Genomic DNA, 22,976 nt, shown 5'->3' with positions numbered 1-22,976 from the left:
AAAGTGACAAGACAAAGGACCCCTGGTAAACTAACGGAGCAGAAATCAAAGCCATTTCTAAGGCGAAATGAAAGGGGATCTCTGGGAGCTAAAACTAAATTCAGTTAATCCCACACTGTTGGCTTACTGCTCTATTTCTTCTTTTTTTTAAAGATTTTATTTTTTTCTTTTCCCAAAGCCCCCCAGTACATAGTTGTATATTCTTCGCTGTGGGTCCTTCTAGTTGTGGCATGTGGGACGCTGCCTCAGCGTGATTTGATGAGCAGTGCCATGTCTGCGCCCAGGATTCAAAGCAAGGAAACACTGGGCCACCAGTAGCAGAGCGTGTGAACTTAACCACTCGGCCACAGGGCCAGCCCCTGCTCTATTTTATTTCTGGTTGCTAAATACCCTCACACAGAACTAGCTCTCAGGTCCCTTCCTGCATCTTCCCGGCTCAGACCCCACTGCCTCCCGACCCCCCGACCCCCACCCAGCAAGGAAAGCCGGCACCACGCGCCGGAGAGCCACGTGTCGGGAGTCACGTGGCTGGCGCCAGGTGGCGGGAGGCGGTTGGACACGCCTGCGCAGCTCACAGGGGCCTCGGCTCAGGCGCTGTGGTCTCCCGGCATCCTGAGCGCCGCTTTCCCGCCAGGTCGGCACTGAAGCGGTTTTCAGCTTCCCTTGGTCGTCTTTCCCGCGCGCGTTTTGAGCTGCTGCCGCTCATTTTTACGTCCGTCATCCCACCATGCAGCGTGAACCTCCGAGGAGGAAGCCGGAGAAGAAGGCAGAAAAGCGGCTCTTTGACGCCACGTCCTTCGGGAAGGACCTGCTGGCAGGCGGGGTCGCGGCGGCCGTGTCCAAGACGGCGGTGGCGCCCATCGAGCGGGTGAAGCTGCTGCTGCAGGTGCAGGCGTCGTCCAAGCAGATCAGCCCCGAGGCGCGGTACAAAGGCATGGTGGACTGCCTGGTGCGGATTCCCCAGGAGCAGGGTGCGTACGGGCGGCCCGGCGTCCGGCGGCCTTTCCCCCAAAGAGGGTGGGCCGGGAGCCTGCGATTGCGGGCCCCACAGCCCTGTCTGTCGGCGATGAGTTTGTTTCTTCACTTTCGAGAATTCCATTTCGTAAGCAATCGAAGAGGTTGTGCTTGCCCGGGGCCATGAAGGCCTACATGTGACCGGTCCTGGTGCAGGGAAGACCACCACCTTCTCTTTCTCTAAATTTCTCCTTCGCAGCACGGTTTACACCTTGGTGCCCCTGTGTCTGGCTCAGAAGGAAAGTGGTTGACTTCCCAGGATTGGGGGAGATGCCATTGGGCACTTTGCTGGGTGTTAACAGATGGTTTAAGTTGCGTAAATATTTGTTGAAATAATGCATTTGAGAAGTATTCCAAATATGGAAACACTGGAGCCTCCCAGTACCCTGGTACTTATTCATTGAAAAGTTCTGTTTAATTATTTTTTTCCCTTGCGGTGACATTGGTTTATAACGGCATGTAAATTTCAGGTGTGCATTGTTGTATATTTTGATTTCTGTATAGATTACATCACGCTCACCACCCAAAGACTAATTACCGTCCATCACCACGCACATGTGCCTAGTCACCCCTTTCACCCTCTTCCCTCCGCCTTCCTCTCTGGTAACCACCAATCCAATCTCCGTTGCTATGTGTTTGTATGTGGTTTTTATCTTCTACTTATGAGTGAGATCATATGGTATTTGACTTTCTCCCTCTGACTTAGTTCACTTAGCATAATACCCTCAAGGTCCATCCATCTTGTCACAAATGGCCGGATTTCATCATTTCTTATGGCTGAGTAGTATTCCGTTGTGTGTATATACCACATGTTCTTTATCCATTCGTCCCTTCATGGGCACCTAGGTTGCTTCCAGGTCTTGGCTGTTGTGAATAATGCTGCAGTGAACATAGGGGTGTATGTATATTTCTGCATTCATGTTTTCATGTTCTATGGAAAAATACCCAGCAGTGGAATAGCTGGATCATATAGTAGACTAGTCTTAATTTTTTGAGGACTCTCCATATGTTTTCTGTAGTGGCTGCACCAGTTTGCACTCCCACCAGTGGTGTATGAGGGTTCCCTTCTCTCCACATCCTCTCCAACACTTACTGTTTCCTGTCTTGTTAATTTTAGCCATTCTGATGGGAGTGAGGTGATATCTCATTGTAGTTTATTTTTATTTATTTTTTTGAGATTGGGACCTGAGCTAACATCTGTAGCCAATCTTATTTTTTTTTATTTATTTTTCTGCTGCTGCTTGTCCCCGAAGGCCCCCCCCCACCCCCCTGTACATAGTTGTATATTCTAGTTGTAGGTCCTTCTGGTTGTGCTATGTGGGACGCCGCCTCAGCATGGCTTGACAAGTTGTGCCATGTCCCTGCCCAGGATCCAAAATTGCAAAACCCTTGGCCACCCAAGTGGAGTGTGGGAACTTAACCACTCGGCTTGGCCAGCCCCACTCATTGTAGTTTTGATTTGCATTTCCCTGATAGTTAATGATGTTGAACATCTTTCATGTGCCTGTTGGCCATCTGTGTATCTTCTTTGAAGAAATGTCTGTTCAGATCTTTTGCTCATTTTCTAATTGGGTTGTTAGTTTTGTTGTTTGTTGAGATGTATGAATTCTTTATATATTTTGGGTATTAACCCCTTATCAGATATATGGATTGCAAATATCTTCTCCCAGTTGTTAGGTTGTCTTTTCGTCTTGTTTATAGTTTCCTTTGCTGTGCAGAAGCTTTTTAGTTTGATGTAGTCCCATTTTTTTTTGTTTTTTTCTATTGTTTCCCTTGCCCAGTCAGACATGGTACTTTTAAATATGCTGCTAAGACCAGTGTTGAAGAGTGTACTGCCTATGTTTTCTTCTAGAAGTCTAGTGATTTGAAGTCTTATGTTCAAGTCTTTAATCCATTTTGAGTTAATTTTTTGTATATCTTGTAAGATAATGATCTACTTTCATTCTTTTGCATGTGGCTGTCCAGTTTTCCCAACACCATTTATTGAAGAGACTCCTTTCTCCATTGTATGTTCTTGGCTCCCTTGTTGAAAATTAGCTGTCCATAAAAGTGTGGATTTATTTCTGGGCTCTTGATTCTGTTCCATTGATCTGTGTATCTGTTTTTGTGCCAGTACCATGCTGTTTTGGTTACTATAGTTTTGTTGTATATTTTGAAATCAGGGAGCGTGGTACCCTCCAGCTTCGTTCTTTTTTCTCAGGATTCCTTTGGCTATTTGGGGTCTTCTGTTGTTCCATATAAATTTTAGAATTCCTTGTTCCACTTCTGTGAAAAATGTTGTTGGAACTTTGATAGGGATTGCATTGAATCTGTAGATTGCTTTAGGAAGTATGGACATTTTAACCATGTTAATTCTTCCAATCCAAGAGCACAGAACATCTTCCCAGTTTTTTTGTGTTTTCTTTAATTTCTTTCACAATTTTTGGTGTACAGATCTTTCACCTCTTTGGTTAAGTTTATTCCTAGGTATTTTATTCTTTTTGTTGCAATTGTAAATGGGATTATATTCTTAATTTCTCTTTCTGCTACTTTGTTGTTAGTGTATAAAAACCCAACCGATATTTGTATGTTGATTTTGTATCCTGCAACTTGACTGTATTCATTTATCATTTCTAAAAGTTTTTTGTTGGATTCTTTAGGGTCTCTAAATATAAAATCATGTCATCTGCAAGTAGTGACAGTTTCACTTCTTCCTTTCCAATTTGGATCACTTTTATTTCTTTTTCTTTCCTGATTGCTGTGGCTAAGACTTCCAATACTCTTAAATAAGAGTGGTGAAAGTGGACATCCTTGTCTAGTTCCTGTTCTTAGAGGGATAGCTTTCTTGTTTTCCTGCATTGAAAATGATATTAGCTGTGGGTTTGTCATATATGGCCTTGATTATGTCAAGGCACTTTCCTCTACACCCATTTTATTCAGAGTTTTTACCATAAATGGATGCTGTATCTTGTCAAATGCTTTCTCTGCATCTAGTGAGATGATCATGTAATTTTTATTCTTGATTTTGTTAATACACTGTATGACATTGATTTATGGATGTTGAACCATCCCTGCATCCCTGGAATAAATCTCACTTGATCATGGTGTATCATCTTTTTCATGTATTGTTGTGTTCCATTTACTAGTGTTTTGTTGAGGATTTTCGCATTCATGTTCATCAGTGATATTGGCCTGTAATTTTCTTTTTTTGTGATGGCTTTGTCAGGTTTTGGTATCAGGGTAATGTTGGCTTCATAGAATGAGTCAGGAAGCTTCTCCTCCTCATCAGTTTTTTGCAAGAGTTTGAGAAGGACAGGTATTAAGTCTTCTTTCAGTGTTTGGTAGAACTCACCAGGAAAGCCATCTGGTCCTGAACTTTTATTTTTTAGGAGGTTTTTGGTTACTGTTTCGATCTCCTTACTGGTGATTGGTCTATTCAAATTCTGTACTACTTCTTCATTCAGTTTTGGAAGCTTGTATGATTCTAAGAATTTATCTGTTTTTTCTAGATTATCCAATTTGTTGGCGTATAGCTTTTCATAGCATTCTCTTATAATCTTTTGTATTTCTGAGGTGTCCATTGTAATTTCTCCTCTTTCATTTCTGATTCTATTTATTTGAGCCTTGTCTCTTTTTTTCTTGGTGAGTCTAGCTAAAGGTTTGTCAATTTTGTTTATCTTTTCAAAGAACCAGCTGTTGGTTTCATTGATTTTTTCTTTTTTTTTTTTTTAGTCTCTATTTTGTTTATTTCTGCTCTGGTTTTTGTTATTTCCTTCCTTCTGCTGATTTGGGGCTTTGTTTGTTCTTCTTTTTCCAGTTCTGTTAGGTGCACTGTGAGATTGTTTATTTGGGATTTTTCTTGTTGGGGTAGGCCTGAATTGCTATAAACTTACCTCTTAGAACTGCTTTTACTGTATCCCAAAGATTTTGGCTTGTCGTGTTTTCATTTTCATTTGTCTACAGGAATTTTTTGATTTCTCCTTTGATTTCTTTATTGACCCAATCGTTGTTCATTAGCATTTTGTCTAATCTCCACATTTTTGTGGCTTTTCTGATTTTCTTCCTGTAGTTGATTTCTAGTTTCATACCTTTGTGGTCAGAAAAGATGGTTGGTATTATTTCGATCTTCTTAATTTTTTTGAGACTTGTTTTGTGGCCTAATATATGATCAATCCTGGAGAATGTTCCATGTACATTTGACAAGAATGTGTATTCTGCGGTTTTGGGATGGAATGTTCTATTTATATCTAATATATATCTACTAAGTCCATCTGGTCTAGTGTTTCCATTTAAGGCCGATGTTTCCTTATTGGTCTGTTTGGATGATCTATCCATTGGTGTAAGTAGAGTGTTAAAGTCCCCTACTGGGTCCAGCACAGTGGTGCAGCTGTTAAGTTTGCATGTTCTGCTTCGGCGGCCCAGAGTTCGCCAGTTTGGATCCCGGTGCAGACATGGCACCACTTGGCAAGCCATGCTGTGGCAGGCATCCCACATATAAAGTAGAGGAAGATGGGCATGGATGTTAGCTCAGGGACAGTCTTCCTTAGCAAAAAAAAAAAAAAAGAGGAGGATTAGCAGCAGATGTTAGCTCAGGGCTAATCTTCCTCAAATAAAGTTTCCTACTATTATTGTGTTACTGTGTATTTTTCCTTTTATGTCTGTTAATAATTGCTTTATATATTTAGGTGCTCATATGTTGGATGCATAGATATTTACAAGTGTTATATCCTCTTGTTGGATTGTTCCGTTTATCATGTAGTGCCCTTCTTTGTCTCTTGTTACAGTTTTTGTTTTAAAGTCTATTTTATCTGATAGAAATGTTGCTACCCCACCTTTCTTTTCTTTGCCATTTGCATGGAGTATCTTTTTCCATCCCTTCACTTTCAGTTTGTGAGTGTCTTTAGATCTGAAGTGTGTCTCTTGTATGCAGCATATATATGGGTCTTGTTTTTTCATCCAATTGGCCACCCTCTGCCTTTTGATTGGAGCATTTAGTTCATTGACATTTAAAGTAGCTATTGATAAATGTGTACATGTTGCCATTTTCTTACTTTTTTTCTGGGTGTTTTAGTACTTTCATCTTCTCTTGCTCTCTTCCCTTATGGTTTAATGGCTTTCTTTAGTATTATGTTTGCGTTCCTTTGTCTTAATTATCTGTGTGTTTATTGTAAGTTTCTGATTTGTGACTGCCATGAGGTTCATATATAATAATCTATATATATATAGCCGTCATACTGAGTTGACAGTCTCTTTAGTTTGACCTCTTTCTAAAAGCTCTCCTCTTTTACACCCCTCCTCCCACATTTTATGTTTTTGGTGTCGTATTAACTTCTTATTTTGTGTGTGTGTATCCATTACCTTCTTATCATTGAAATAGGTAATTTTAGTACCTTTGTCTTTTGACTTCCATATTATCTTCATTGGTGGTTGATTTGCTACCTTTACTGTATTTTGCCTTTACCAGTGATTTTATTGCCTTTTTTTTTAGATAATTTTCTTATTTATCCTCTTCTCTTTCCTACTTAAATAAGTCCCTTGGCATTTCCTGTAAAACTGGTTTTTTGGTGATAAACTCCTTTAATTTTTGCTTGTCTGGGAAACACTTTATGTTTCCTCCTATTCTGAATGATAACCTTCCAGAGCAGAGTATTCTTGGCTGTAGATTTTTTCCTTTCAGCACTTTAAAAATTTTGTGCCACTCCCTTCTAGCCTGTAAGGTTTCAGCTGACAAGTCAGCTGATAGCCTTATGGGGTTTCCTTTGTATGTCACTTGTTGCCTTTCTCTTGCAGCTTTTAGGATTCTCTCTTTATCTTTAATTTTGGACATTTTAATTGAAGTGTGTGTTGGTGTAGGCCTCTTTGGGTTTATCTTGTTTGGTTTTCTCTGTGCTTCCTGTACTTAAATGTTTGTTTCCTTCCTTTGGTTAGGAAAGTTTTTCAGCTATCATTTCTTCAAATAGATTCTCTGCCCCTTTGTCTTTCTCTTCTCCTTCTGAGACACCTACAGTGCGAATGTTAGTGTGCTTGATGTTGTCCCAGAGTGCCCTTAGACTGTTCTCATTCTTTTTCTTTTTTCTTTTATCTGTTCAACTTAGGTGATTTCCTCTAGTTTTTTGTCCAGCTTGCTAATGCGTTCTTCTGTATCATCTACTTTGCTGTTGAGTCCCTCTTCTGAATTTTTCATTTCCAGTATTGTATTCTTCATTTCTGATAGGTTCTTTTTCATATTTTCCCATTCTTTGTTGACATTCTCACTGAGTTCATCCATTCTTCACCCAAGATCATTGAGCATCCTTATGACTTTTTGTTTGAACTCTCAGGTAGATTGTTTATTTCTGCTTCATTTAGTTCTTTTTCTGGGGTTTTGTCCTCTTCCCTTGTTTGGAACATACTCCTTTGCCTCCTCATTTTGCCTCTTTCTCTTTGCTTATATCTATGTATTAGGTAGGTCAGCTATGTCTCCTGATCTTGGAGAAGTGGCCTTATGTAAGAGATGCCTTTTGAGGCCCAGCAGTGTGTTCCCTCTTGTCACCAGTTCTAAATATTCCAGGAGTGACCCTTGTGTGGGCTACTTGTGTCCTTCTGTTGTGACAGGGTTGCTCTTGCTTCAGGTGCTCAGGGAGTCTAGGCTGTCCCCCTGACTGGCTGACTGTAATTCTCTGCTGTCTGTGGCTGCTATGGACCCTTCAGTCACTTTATTGGGTTTGGGGAACCCCAGCACAGTTGGCTGCGAGGTCTAAGAGCACATTACTATTGCAGTTTTTCTCTTAAGTGAGTAGACCTCCAGCCTGGCTGGTTGCTAGGCTCAGGGCTTACAATTGCTGTAGGCCTCTGGCCTGCAATGCTGTTATCAGCTCTCTCAGGATTGGAGCTGAGTGGGGAGCACCCAATTGTTTCAGGCTTTGGAAGGTGGGGCCAATCCCCTATGTGGCTGTTTTTGAAGCACACGTTTTCTGTTGCTGATAAGCCCCACAGCCCACAAGTCCACACACACCATCACCACTTTCCTGGCCCATGCACATGTCCTGGCCCCCTGGAGCCTACCCAGACGCTCCACCAACACCCGACCCACTCCATCACTTGTCACGCATGGCCTGCACCCCAGAGGCAGACCCACTCACCTGCCTGCAGAGGTTCCCCACTCAGATTATGCAGGCCCAGAAGTTGCCTGAGGCCTGGCTGTTGTGTGGGGCCAGTCCCTAGGGCAGGCTGCCTGCCCTGGCTGAGGTGGATTAAATCAGGTGCTCTAGTGGATGGGGCAGACTGGGCTTACAGGCCAGGGGAAGAACTCCAATGGCATCTGCCAGCATCTGTGTCAGCATGCCTGTATTAAGTCAAAATAATGGCTGCTACCAATGTCTTAGTCCCTGGAGAGGTCTCACGTCTCACCGAGATGCACCCAGAACCTGTCAAGTGAGTCTCTTTTCACCAAAGGACTGTGTACCTTTCTTTCTGGTGATTTTAGGTTGCTTTCTGAAATTTGTGAATTTCTGCAGGGGCCCTTTAAGAGCTGACTTTTTTCCGCTTATGTACGGTAGCTTTTCTGGGGATATTCCCGGTTGTAGTTAATAGCCAGCAAAGCCAGATATTATGAGACTCGTCTCAGTTGTGCTGAGTCTGAAGGATGCTTATTGCAGTAATGTTCCCCCATTCAGGTACCCTGCTCCTCCAGGGAAGGATGTGTACCCTAGGGTTGCTCCTGGGTGGCTGTGAAGCTCCGTGGCTTATAAAGGTGGATTTTTCCTCTCCAGAAGGAATTTCTGCTTCTTCCACCTCAGTCAGGACTGTCCCTTGTTGCAGGGGTTCTTTTTTATCCAGTTTTCAGTTGTCTCTCAGGGGTAATTGTTCCAAGAATAGTTGTAGCTTGTTTTTGATCATGGGAGGAGGTGAGTTCAGAATCTCCCTACACCTCATCTTGACACCAACCTCTGTTTAATTCTTGAGAACTGCTGAAGACCAAGGCTGCAACTAAAGAGGCACTCACCTCTGCACAAATTTGAGGGGGGGCTCCAAAAAACTCAATAAATGCAAATAATAGTTTAATGCAGTATTTTTAAAAATCAAAATTAATGTGAAAAATCCAAGATGAGCAAAATATGAAAATTTTAACTACAGGCAGGATCAGTATTACCAGCTTTTCTTTTTGCATCAGGCCCTCTCTTTATTTATAATTTTGATGTTTTTGTTGATTGTGGAATTTTTTCCATTAATATTTAAATGATTTCAAGGAATAAATTATGAAAGTGCTTTATAAAACATTAAATACCCTCCTGTTGCAGAATGGCTCATAAGTTAGGTAAGTGGATAAGAGGATAAATTTCTCAGAAATTTTCTATAACCTACCCATTAGTTGGATTCAATTGAAAACTCTATACAAACTTTAAAAAGGAAATAGATCTGTTTATTGTGTATTCTGGAGAAGGAGTGAAGTGGCTTCCACTCCAGTGCAGTCCTTTCTTCCACTTCTAAGTCTAGGGCAGGTTACTCTCCCATAACAAGCATTCTGTCCCTAGGGATGTGGTTACCACTCTTCTTGACCTTTTGGGTGCGCTACTTAGGGTTGAGGGATAGACTCTTAAGGCATGGTCTAAACTGTGAAGTTAGAGTGCCCATCTGGGAGCTGACTCACATCTTTCACAGTGAGTGGTTTACGTCTCCTCACTTGCATTTATTTTCTCAGAGCAACTTTCCCATTTCCCCCAAGGTTTTTACAGGAGAAGTAGGAAACTGTCTCTCCTTGGCTTATATTCTAAGACCTCTTCAGAGAAGTAGGGGCCTCTTTATTACTAGCTAATCTGCTTTACATATTTAGTCAGGTAAAGTTAGATATTTTGGTCAGATTTTGCTGACCAGTGCTATTTTCTTTTTCTTTTCTTTTTTTTTAAGATTGGCACCTGAGCTAAACTGTTGCCAATCTTCTTTTTTTTTTTTCTGCTTTTTCTCCCCAAATCCCTCCGGTACATAGTTGTATATTTTAGTGGTGGATCCTTCTAGTTGTGGCATGTGGGACGCCGCCTCAACGTGGCCTGATGAGTGGTGCCATGTCCGCACCCATGAGCCAAACCAGTGAAACCCTGGGTTGCCAAAGCAGAGCGTGTGAACTTAACCACTTGGCCACAGAGCCAGCCCCTAATTTTTTTTATATTTTAAATGTTTTTTTTTTTGTAATATTTAAACCTAAACATATTCAGTATGGCTCTTGTAAATTGAGATCTTTCTGAACAGTATTCTACTCCCTGCTTTCTTTATGTTCCAAGATGAGAAGATCATAAGCAGAACTTTAAGATGCTTTCTATTCTTATATACAAGGCCTAAGAATACACCATGGTATATCCTATGCTAAGAGTAATTCACAACAGGGATAACATTGCCATCTAGGGGCATTTTTGGAAACTTGTGGGGAATTGTTTGTTTAGCACAGAGAGGGGTGTAATCCTTAATTGCAAAGATATAAAAGGCAAAAGCCAGGGATGGTAAACATCCTGCTTGCTATACGTGGCCAGTCCTACATAACGAAGACTTATCCTGCAGCCTGAATGACTCAGATCTCCCACTGGACTTTCATGTAGCAATAAAATCTTTTTATGATTATCTAAGCCTAGATCCTAACTCTGATTTACTTATAAATACCAACTGTCTGGAGCATAGTTCTAGCACACACTTGTTTCCATTAATGCAGCTGCCATATAAGCGGAGGGAAGGTTGTACTTTGCTTTGTTCAGAGTTTTACTGAGAGTTGTTCATCATTGTAAAAACTCATGTCAGTGACTCTGCTTGTGGTATTTAGTCACCACATATATCACCTGCATTTGTAACTTGAATTCATGATGGTTATACATATATATGTAGAAATGTATTTATTAAGCCCTTTTTCAAAATGTCAATGTGTATCTTATGTATAACTGGTTCATTATAAGTAGAAGCAAGCATCTGACTATTATATCTATGGTGTGGTCATGCCTTACCAGTTTACTAATTAAAATACATATTTTATTATAAATTCTTTTATTTTCTCTTTCTATATAGCAGTGAGGGCATTATATTGATTTTTTTTTTAAAGATTTTATTTTTCCTTTTTCTCCCAAAGCCCCCTGGTGCATAGTTGTATATTTTTAGTTTTGGGTCCTTCTAGTTGCGGCATGTGGGATGCTTCTTCAGCATGGCTTGATGAGCGGTGCCATGTCGGTGTCCAGGATTCTAACCAGTGAAACCCTGGGCCACTGAAGCGGAGTGAGCAAACTTAACCACTCGGCCACAGGGCCAGCCCCATATTGATTTTTTTTCAATTGGTGAAGAGGTGATTGTCGTTGAATTCTATTTCTATATAATAAAGGAAGCATTGTAAAATATTTATATAGAGGCCTTAATTCAGGTAAGGTTTAGAATCACCATGCTAGATCATTCTGGAACTTTACTTGGCAATCAAATTCTGAGATTGTTATTATCTGGAATTTACCTTCTGTCTCTTTTTTGAAAGTCAAGACACGTCCCCATCTCAACTGTTCTGAAGTTTCACTTATTTTTCATGTTTGCTCTAATTTTACTTAGAACTTTTCCTTTCTTTAGGCAACATGCAATGAGCCTGAGAGACATGAACTCAGAAAGCACAACTAGGTGCTCTCTCACTATCTTATCTCATCTCTGCTTTCTTTCCACCCTAGGAACAGAGCTCTTTATTCTTGCCCTGAACATAGCTTTAAACATCTATTCGGGTATCTAATACTTTTTATAAGCTTTCCTTGGCTTATAAAAGCTTCTAGATTTATCCTGTCTGATGCTATTCTTAAAGGTTTACTCTAGTCTTTAGTTGGTTTTGTAACCTTCCACCTTTTATATGTACTTCTATTGAATACTGTTTAAACTTTCATTACACACATAATGCCCATAATAACCATATTATAGTTTATGTTTGCTCAATTTAATGGATTTATAGAGACAAGGCTATGAATATGTGAAATTATCAAGAAGATTATGTGAAATATAGATTCATGTACACTGTTCTTAAGAATGAACCTCACCCTAAGGGTACCTTGACATAATAGCAAATGATGGTATAAAAGCATCGTGATTAGCAAGATACCTGAAAATATTGTCTTCTAACTATTCAAATAAATGCTCAATTATGCTCTAATATCTACTAGCTAGAAGTTTTCCTTGACCACCTCTAAGTAGCCTTTCATCATTCTCCGTCTCCATATACTATTTTTGTTCTTATGACCACCTGACATATTTATATAGTTCTTATGGCCACTTGACATATTTATTTGTTCATTGTCTTTCTCCCTGGCCTCTCTCCCTCAAAATTTAAGCTCCATAAGACTAAGAACTTTGTTCCTAGTGCTATCCCCAGCAGGTCTGCTATGCAGTAGATATCAAATAAAAGGTTTTTACGTCAAGGATCTTTACGTCATCCTTCAATTTCTATTTTGGGTATGTTTTACAAACGTACAGAATGAGAGTAGTATAGTGGCAAAGGTATATAATTTATTTTTTTAATATATACATATTTGAGAGTTATACTTACATATTTTTTTCACTGATAGGCATACTGTCAAAACATGTTGGAACCCACCAGTCTAGAATATATACCCAAACATGCCTGGCATTCCCATTCTTGGCTAGTAAGTTGACCAGTAAATGGCCCAGTAACTTTTTCTTATTTTCCCATCAGTTCTATTTTAATTCTTATTTATTTTCTCAGAATTAAGTTCAGAGTATGTTTTTCTAACCCTTAAATTTCAAAGAGATTATTTTTTCTTAGCAGTTAAGTCAAAAACTTAGATATTCTGCTATTAGCAGAGGAAGATACCACAATCACTGTTTCTCCCTACCAATTTTGTGATTATATATTAGGTAGCTGTCCTTTTATTCTGTGACTAGACAGTCAAAATACTCCTGCATTTGCGTCACTTTCTTTTGCCTGGTTTTATTCTGACCTTAAATACTACTGTTTTTATCCAGAATGGATTTTTATATAGAGGCAGTAGGGATTTAATAGCTCTAGGTCTAGAGTCAGATCTGGAATCGAGTCCCAGCCTTTCCCTTACCTTGTGACCTTGAACAATTTTTATTTAACCTTTCTCGCCCTCAGTTTCCTCAGTTGTATACTGGGTATAATAATAGGACCTACCTGACATGGTCATTGTGAGCATTAAACAAGAGAATTCCTGTAAAATATTCAACCATGTGTCTAGTGCATAGTTAGTGCTCAGTAAATTTTAACTCTTTAATCATTATGTATGTGTTCTTAAATTTACAAACATGTATTCCTGCTGTTCATTTGTAAATGAGTGTATGGGATAAACTTGCATTACATGTAGAATAGACTTTTGTAATCTCTGAGAGAACCTACAGAGTACATAGAGTACCTAAGTATAGTTGAATAAAACCGTGAAACCTGGCCCCCAGAAATATTTCTGTAGAAAATGCATTCAAAATTCCACTTTCAGCTTCCTCCCCCTTTGCATTCTTACCAGGGACATTGGATCTCCTAAAAGCATGGTACAGCAGTGAGATGCAAAGATGGGAATAATAATAAATTTTTTAAGTGTGTTCTAAGGAAAAAGAGGTTAAAACAAGGCTTCTTAACCTGACATCTGTAACTTTGGGGAATCTATGAATTCTGTGAAATATATGCAAAAGTATTTTATGTATGCGAGATTACATTTTTTTCAGACATAACCCATTAAGAGCTCCAAGTTTTCCTCTTATACTTCTAGAGATTTACTTGTTTCTAGATTTTCATTGAGACACTGACATTTGTTTTGATGAATCCTCTAGGTTTTTTTATGCAAATACGATTTTGCTACAAGGAACAGATTCTTTAGCCAACTCTAGCAAACTCCTTTAGTCATAAATCTGGCATTCTGTCATGGTCTCATGTCAATTTCCAGATGTCTTTGTCATCAGAATCTTCTACTTATATTTAGTACATTAGCCAAAGTTATAAACCTTACACTGCTCTTATATATGACACTTTTTGTGACATAAATGCTAATTCAGTACTATAATCATAATTACAGAATTATAACTAGCAGCTCATAATCTGAAACTCATAATATCTCAGTACCATCCAACTAAATTAACTGTTTCCAAAATGACTGTTAATATTTAAGAGCCTTGTATAAAATGGAAATTCTATTACCTTTTTGATATATGACACTTCTTCTGAACTCGGTTCTTTTTTTTTTTAAACCAATGATGATTTCAACTTAAATCCCATTTGATTAGATGGGTAACTTTCTAGCCAAAATATTCTTCTTGATCCTTTTAAGATTGACTTTGTCCTCTGCCAGTAATCTGTCAATCTGTTAATATATTATGTTACTACAAACCATGGTCTGGGAAATCAATCTTATTCTTCAATATCATTTACAGAGTCATATTTCACTAAATTTCTCTTCCATGGTCTGACCTCTGAGAAGATACAGATGCCTACCTGTGTTCTTAAATGTGTTTATTAACTATGAAGAACTTAGAAATCACTAAAAATACCTTTAAAAATTAGATGCAGTAACCTCTCTCAGTAATTTAGTGTGGCCAAAACTAGCAAGAAATATTCCTCTGTAATTTTCTTACATTTCTCACATTTTAAGATTTTTATTTTGCTTCCATTAAAGAAAAACAGTTGACTTTTCTTAATATAGAAAATATTCACGTGATTAAAGTATTTATGGAAAAGTATTGTAGTTAAGGGACTGAATCGTTGAGCCAGATTGCTTAGGTTTGAATTCCAGCTCTACAATTTTCTGACCAGGTGATCTTGGGCAAGTTACTTAACTTCCTCTGCCTTAGAAGTTGTTTCTAACTTATTTCCTCATGTTTAGAATGGAGAGACCATGCAAAGCAAAATCACAATGAGATTATGAATGGCTTTATCAAAAAGACAAGTCGTCTTGGTGAAGATGTGAAGAAAAGGGAACACTCGTACACTGTTGGTGGGAATGTAAATTGGTGCAGCAGCTATGGAAAACGTTATGGAGGTTCCTCAAAAAATTAAAAATAGAGCTACCATATGATCCAGCAATTCTACTTCTGGGTATTTATTCAAGGAAAATGAACACTATTTTGAAAAGATATGCACTTCTGTGTTCATTGCACCATTATTTATAATAGCCAAGATATGGAAGCAACATGAGTGTCCATCAATAGATGAATGGATAAAGAAGATGTGGTGTATATATAGACAATGGAATATTACTCAGCCATAAAAAAGAATGAAATCTTGCCACTTGCAAGAAGATGGATGGACCTAGAGGGTATTATGCTAAGTGAAGTAAGTCAGACAGAGAAAGACAAATACCACATGATTTCACTTATATGTGGAATCTGAAAAAACAAAACAAACGAACAAACAAACTCATAGATACAAAGAACAAACTGGTCATCAACAGAGGGGAGAAAGGTAGGGGTAAGGGTGAAATAGGTGAAGAGGATTAAGTGGTGCAAATTTCCAGTTATAAATAAGTCACAAGAATGTAATGTACAGCATTGGAATATAGTCAATAATATTTTAATAACTTTATGTGTGACAGATGGTCACTAGACTTGTGGTGATCATTTCATAATGTATGTAAATATCAGATCACTGTGTTGTACACCTGACACTAATTTAGTATCGTATGTCAGCCATACTTCAGAAAAAAATAATAAACCAAGTCACATAACCAAAACAAAACAAAAATAAAATAGAGAGACTAATAGTACCTACCTCATGGGTGATTGTGAGGATTAAATGAATAAAAAACAGTTCCTAGAAATTAGTATTGTTGTTTCTGTTAATATTGCCTCAAAAATTTTTATATTAACAGTTTTTTAAATAGAGTTTTATTTACTGTACTTTAATAATTTTAGGACTTTTCTAAGATTTGTTTCTCCAGAAACCCAAACCTGGAGTAGAGCTTTGGAGTCAGCAGATTTTATTCTAAATCCTGGTTTGGCTAAAACCATGTTTTTAGACAGTTTTTAAACTTTTTAAACTTTCAGTTTGTGCATGTATAAGATGTGTACTATAGGAGAACCTACATCATAAGCATAACGTGATGATTAAATGAAATATAGATATGAAGCTTTTGCCATTGCCTGGCACATCTTTAAATGCTCAGTAAGTGGTAGCTATTACCATTCCATGTTAAATGCCCTCTTATGAGCTGTGAGTACTGAGAAAGTTATTTCTTGGCTGTTAAATGTGATTCTTAATTGTCTTTGTGTGACTGCTTTATATTCAGCTTGCGATTAACCAAGATTCTGTGTTTTTTTCCACAGAGTATACTTACTTACTTAATAAACATCTTTCCCTCTGTATACTTACCTAATCTGACTCTCGCTTTCTGAGCACCGGCCTAGTCAACTGAGATGATTTTCATTTTGAGTCTTTATCTTTCAAAGACTGATTCTGGGTATTCTCCAAACTGAGACTAGAAGTATCCTATTCAGAGTAGCAGGGTCAAACCATTTGACAATTTGCAATCTAGTAAATACAGCTAAGGCTGCTGAAGAGCTCGCCTATTGTATTCTAGGGCAACTCTGGATTATAAAGGCAGCTGTGAGTTATAAGGGTAACACAATGACTGAATTGTAAGGATTGGAGTCCATGGAGATTTGAAGTAGGAAGATTATTGACCTCGAAAATTTCCTCCAGTCTCTCCATCAGACCTCTGGAGACTGCCTTGAGTTGTAAATTAATCCCTTTTCTGACTAGGTTCCAGACCATAAAGATAAGGATGCTTTAGACTCTTTCATCCCTTTCTCATTCTCCTAAGTATGTATACAAACCAATTTTATTCTACCAGCCTTATCACCATAGGAATTGTATATGATGATTTGAAACTGAGGCTAAGGTTTACTAGCTTCTTTGACAAATGTTAATGAGCTCTGTTTTTCTACTAGTAAAGAGCCATATATTCAACTGATAATATTTTCCATAGATTTTTAGGTATTCAAGGCTTTTTATTGGAAATTAGCAAAATTGGAATGGGGTACTTGGAGTTAACACTGCCTTTTTTCTTCAGTGGAGACACACATAAACTTTATTTTTTCTCATGAGAAAGGGTATAAGTTTTAGATACTTCAAATAGATAAGTTTGTTAAAACTATTCTGGGAATTATTTAATAATACGATTTAAGTTTATATTTAGTATGTTTTCTTTTGCAGGTTTCTTCAGTTATTGGCGTGGCAATTTGGCAAATGTTATTCGATATTTTCCGACACAAGCTCTAAACTTTGCTTTTAAGGACAAATACAAACAGCTTTTCATGTCTGGAGTTAATAAAGAAAAACAGGTAAGTATATTTTAATATCTCTAAAATTTTCTAAGAAATAGATTTGTCTTACATGTGATGTTTTATTTGGTGATGAAGTGCTCAAGTGGTAGAAAACAATAATTAAAACACAGTAACTGTTAACATAATAGGTAGTAAGTTATAGAAATTATATATGAAAAGCAGAATTATATGAACTTTGACAAGTTTCTCTAAGCCTCTTGACACACTTTTAATAACCAAAGAATCTTTTGTCTCAAGGCAATATTTCTCTGAATAAATATTAATTTTAATTAATTTACATTTTGTTATCAGTATTCTACTGCACTAAGAAAATCCAGCATTTTATCTACTTTTATTAAGCAAAGAAAGTGGTCAAAAGATGTATTCCTGCCACTGAGATAATTTATTCCCTAAAGAAGAAATTGTTTCTTCTTTATGAGTAAGGATCTCTTTCACTGAGATTAAAGAGCATAGGAAGATCAGGTCAAACAAAACAGGAAAACGATAAATTTAAGTTAGAGAATTCTTTTTTTTTATTGCAAAAGTGGTTTTTCTTTTCAAGGTAATCACTCCCTTGGTTACAAAATCTCGGTTTCAAAATTTCCTTCTTATATGAACTATATGTCATTTGTCCTGGTCTCTGCTTTTTTTAATTTTTATTTTTTTAAAGATTGGCACCTGAGCTAACATCTGTTGCGAGTCATTTTTTTTCTTCTCCCCAAAGTCCCCCAGTACATAGTTGTATATTCTAGCTGTAGGTCCTTCTGGCTCTGCTATGTGGGACACCATCTCAGCATGGCTTGATGAGTCGTGCTAGGTGTGTGCCCAGGATCCAAAGTGGCGAAACCCTGGGTAACCAAAGTGGAGCACACAAACTCAACAACTCGGCCACAGGGCCAGCCCCCAGTCCTGGTCTGTGTGTTGTTGCCTCCATGTACACTATACCACCTACGTTACTCTCAAGGTCTTCCCTTCACTCTTATGAAGTCTCTTCCCCTTCTTTCTCTTTTTCTCTTCCCTTCAACCAACCAACCAACCAACCAAGCTGTCCTAGCAGGTTCTTGAAAAGCAACTGTTTGTGGAATGTTTCTTTGTTGCTCTCTTTAATTTCCTTTTATACCATTTATTGCCTTTTTTTGACAATTTATATTTCATTAACAAATGTTTATTGACTGCTTTCCACTGTATGTAATGAAGTGGGTGGTATAAAGGTAATGAGGAAAATTCTTTAGACTTAGAATCAGAAGATCTGGATTTGGATCCTGGCACTCTGCTTATTTAGCCTTGTGAGTTTTTGGAAGTCACCTCTCTGATCCTTAGTTTCCTCATCTGAAAATTGGATATAATACCTACTTCATAGTTTTATTGTGAGATTTAGATGAGATTACATGTAAAGTGCTTATCATAATGTTGTGCTTTATGTTAGGCACTCAAAAAATGTTCCTGTCGTCTTTAGCAGACAACTCTAATAATTGGAACTTCTCTTGACTCAGAACCTGTGTCAGACCCTAAGACCACCTTCACATTCAGTGATTCACTAGGACTCAGAGAACTCAGAAAAGCTATTATACTCATTACAGCAAAAGGATATAGATTAAAATCAGCAAAGGGAAAAGAACAGAATCCAGGAAAAACTAGCTACAAGCTTCCAGTTGTCCTCTCCTAGTAGAATCACATGGACAGCACTTAATTCTCCCAGCAATGATGTGGGACAACACATATGATATGTTGCTGAACAGGGTTGCTCACCTGAGCCTTTGTGTCCAGAGTTTTGGGGGGAGTCAGTTTCATGGGCATGGCATGTGACAGACCTTTAACCTCTTAGTCTCCAGCCACTACCCCTCTTCCCCAAGAGGTCAGACTGATACAGTTTAGCCCAAAGCCACAAGCAGAAAAAAACAGTTTTCTACTGTAAGTCACATGTAGGCATAAACTGCCTGGAGTGGCCCAAAGCCTCAGGCATAGAAAGATGCCCTTATCAGGTAGGATATTCCAAGGACTCAGAGGTTATCTTGAAGGAACTGATCAAGGGCCAGCCCTGAATATCTTTTCTGTATGTGCAGGGTTTGGACAATGCAAGCCTGCTGAGTGGACCCTTTATTGAACACTTCCTATCCCACATCCCAAAAAGATAATTCCTATAAGACTAAGCTAAATGGAACAATTAACTCTAGAATTAGCCAGAATTTCTATGGTACTAACATCTATTCCTAGCAGTGTAAATAATATGGCTCTAAAAATTTTAAGTTAACTTTGATCCTTGCTAAAAATCTGTAATAAATTTCAAATTAGTAGGGCCTGAGGGAAAAACATTTTTAGTGTGCCTATAAAGAACATACTGTCTTATTTATAATGTAAAGGTATTCAGTCACAATTAATAGTGTAGTATTTAAATATATATTATTTACTAAATGTGGATACTAATACCCTTATTTTTCTGCCATTGGGTATCAAAATTTTATCCTATATCTGTCCTCCCCCAACAAAACAGTGAAGAAAATATTTTTGGGCTTTTTTTACCTGATCTTAAAAGAGGCAGAGAAGATGGAAAACACAAATACCATACGTGAGTTTAAAAGTGATTGATCTACCACAATGAGATATCACCACAGACCTATCAGAATGCTAAAATAGTGACAACACCAACTTTTGACAAGGATGCAGAGAAGCTGAATCATTCTTACATTGCTGTTGGGAGTGTAAAATTATACTGCTGCTCTAGAAAAAGAGTATGACAGTATCTTACAACTAAACATGGGCTTATCATACAACCCAGAAGTTTTACTGTTGGGTGTTTATCCTAGAGAATGAAAACTTATGTTCACACTAAAACCAATGTACACAATGTTCACAGAAGCTTGTTTTATAGTAGACAAAAATCTGGAAATAACCCAGATGTCCTTCAGCAGGTGAGTGGCTAAACAATCTATGGTGCATTACACCATGGAATATTACTCAGCAATAAAGAGGAACAAACTTTTGATTAAAAAAAATGTATGATTCTACTTAGGTACCTAGAGTAGGCAAATTCATAGAGACAGAAAGTAGAATAGAGGTTACCAGGGGCTGGAGGGAGAGGAGATGGGGAGTTGTTATTTTAATGGGTACAAAGTTTCTATTTAGGATATGAAAAAGTTTTGGAAATAGGTAGTAGTGATGTTCATACAGTATTGTGAATGTACTTAATATCACTGAATTATACATTTAAAAATGGCTAAAAGGGTACATTTTTTTGTAATGTATATTTTACCGCAACTTTTTAAAAAAGAACAAATTTTTTATACATGGCAGCAACTTTGGATGCTAAGTGAAAAAAAGCCAATCTCGAGTCATTTGCTTTCTGATTCTGTTTGTATAACATTCTTGAAAGGACAAAATTATAGAGATGGAAAACATAATAGGGGTTGCTAGGAGAGAGGCAGGAGGCTGTGGCTGTGAAAGGGTAGCAGTGGGGATCTGTATCATGGCACTGTTGACTGTGGTGGTGGTCACATGAATCTGCACATGTGATCAAACTGCATAGAACTAAATAGACAGGCACATGGTGAAATCTGAACACTATAGATTTTTATCAGTGTTGATTTCCTCTACTATAGTTATGCTAGATATTACCATTGAGGGAAATTGATTGAAGAGTTTACAGACTCTTTCTCTTATTTCTTAGGATACATGTGAATCTGCAGTCATCTCAAAAAGTTTTTCAAAAATAACCATGGTAGGCAGGTGTGTGCCTACTATGTATTGTTTCACTGAATTTTCACCTCATCCTTTGAGGTAGTTATTTTTATCCCAAATGTGTAGATAAAGAGAGGAAGACTCAGAGCTTAAAGCACTTGCCCAAGTCATTTGTTCAGATCCTATAACTCTCAAATTTGGATCCTTGTACCACACTCTACTTGTCTCTCAGCTGAGGTCGCTAGACTGGATGAGCCTTAGCTGAGCCTGGGCATAAAATGTTTCTCTGCTATCCCTTAGCAGTTTCCAGCACAGGCCTCAACAGAGAAGACTTGAACTTCTTCCAGCTCTCTTCCACGCCTAGACAAACTGTTAGAAAAAACTTTGGTCCCAGGGCGTTTGTTCTCTGATGCATCATTGAGTCTGTTCACACAGTATCTATTTGTTGACAGTTGACAACAAACAGGACTGTTTTTCTCCAAAACCCTCAGACTCTTTCATCCTCCTCTCCCTTCCTGATTCCTCTCCATGTCCTTTTCTTTTACGGTATAGTAATATCTGAAATTGCAAGCTTACAATAACTGAAACTCATTTATACTGATAGACCACCTCTCCTGGGTCTATTTTATTTTCAAACTTAATTGTGGAGGGATAGATTTTGTTTGTTACATAAACATTTGCAGGATTATCATGCCACGTAGGTTCTAACTTCTTTTTTCCTGCTGCTTCTTCCTTCCTTTCTCCCCTGCCGTCCCCTTCCTCCCTTCCTTCCTTCCATCAGTAGGTTGGCCATACTATTTATATATGTTGTGTCTGTCTATGTTAGTTTTTCATAGGCCCCACTTTCACTATCAGAAGTGTCCTAGTTTGAATAATAAGTTTTATGGTCATCCACCCAGAAAGTCATTGATCTGCCCTCTTTCCCTTATCTGGGAAGGAAAAAAAAAGGTTAAATAGAATTAAGGTGTACTTTATAAACCTTTATGCTGCATATTGTGTTTGGTTTGGCTTATTTGGTCGTAAGAAGCAGAGACACAAATTACCTCAAGAAAAAGAGGTATTTATTGCAATGACACACTGGTACTGGAATTTAAACCAAAGGCAGCTCTAGGGATCAAATTATACTCTTCATCTTTGTCTCCCAAGTCACTTGGTCTTTCTCTCTCTAATCTGCTTTTTTGTGTGTTTGCTGTTTTCTCATTATTGCTCACCTTTTTTATTTACCTATATATTTTTTATTTCTTTTAACTTCAATGTTAATATCATAGTGGTCCCTCCTGATCTTTCAGAGGGTCAGAGATTCTTTACCTGGGATCCATGCATGCTTGAGGAATACCTTAATCACATTAAAAGTGTATGTTTATACATAGATGATTTTTATTGGAAGAGGATATATAGCTTTCAACAGTCTCAAAGTAGACTGAGACCTGAAAAAAGTTATTTAATACCTTTTCCATTTCTGTCCTTACTGCTAACTGGCATAGAATTTCTAGAGTCAAATTCCCAAAAAATAGACTCTGGCCTAGCTCATCTTTTTCCACCAGGTTACAGATTATCTACTAGACTGTGGATTAGCTACCCTGGTGTCAGATGCAATCTCCTGATCTAATTTTCTCTGTGTGATTATGAAACATGGGCACCTATTCAGAACTTGAGTTTCACTTAAAAGGAGCTATGGGAGTCTGAGGACAGTAAGTGGCATTCCTCGTACCCTTCATTAAACTAATATTTATTGAATGTGTTACTATTACTCTGGGCAAGGTCCCATGACTTGTTGTGTGAAATAAAAAGATGAATTAGTAATCCTGGCCTCAAAAAAATGCAAACAACTGAAATTTCCATAAATTGATGAATGGATAAATAAAATGTGGTAAATCTGTATACAATCATGTGCTGCATAATGAGGTTTCAGTCAGTGACAGACTGCATGTACAATGGTGAGCCCATAAGATTAGTACTGTATAGCCTAAATGTCTAGAAAACTATACCATCTAGGTTTATGTAAGTACACTCTGATGTTTGCACGATGACTAAATTTCCTACTG

At 38.1% G+C, this 22,976-nt stretch overlaps 1 protein-coding gene across 1 annotated transcript in view; it reads left to right on the top strand.

Annotated features, from left to right (window-relative positions):
- Nucleotides 1-508: 508 nt before the first annotated feature.
- SLC25A31 (solute carrier family 25 member 31) overlaps nt 509-22,976 on the top strand; it is a 34,700-nt gene continuing 12,232 nt past the window's right edge. The window contains exons 1-2 of the mRNA XM_008537960.2: nt 509-971; nt 17,147-17,274. Of these exons, the coding sequence (XP_008536182.1) occupies nt 728-971; nt 17,147-17,274 (372 nt within the window). The 5' untranslated portion in view covers nt 509-727. The remainder of the gene's footprint in view (nt 972-17,146; nt 17,275-22,976) is intronic.

Source organism: Equus przewalskii, chromosome 2 (genome assembly GCF_037783145.1).
Source record: "Equus przewalskii isolate Varuska chromosome 2, EquPr2, whole genome shotgun sequence".
NCBI lineage: Eukaryota > Metazoa > Chordata > Mammalia > Perissodactyla > Equidae > Equus > Equus przewalskii.
Note: the sequence above shows the minus strand (reverse complement) of the source record. Positions and strands in the feature narration are given on the sequence as shown.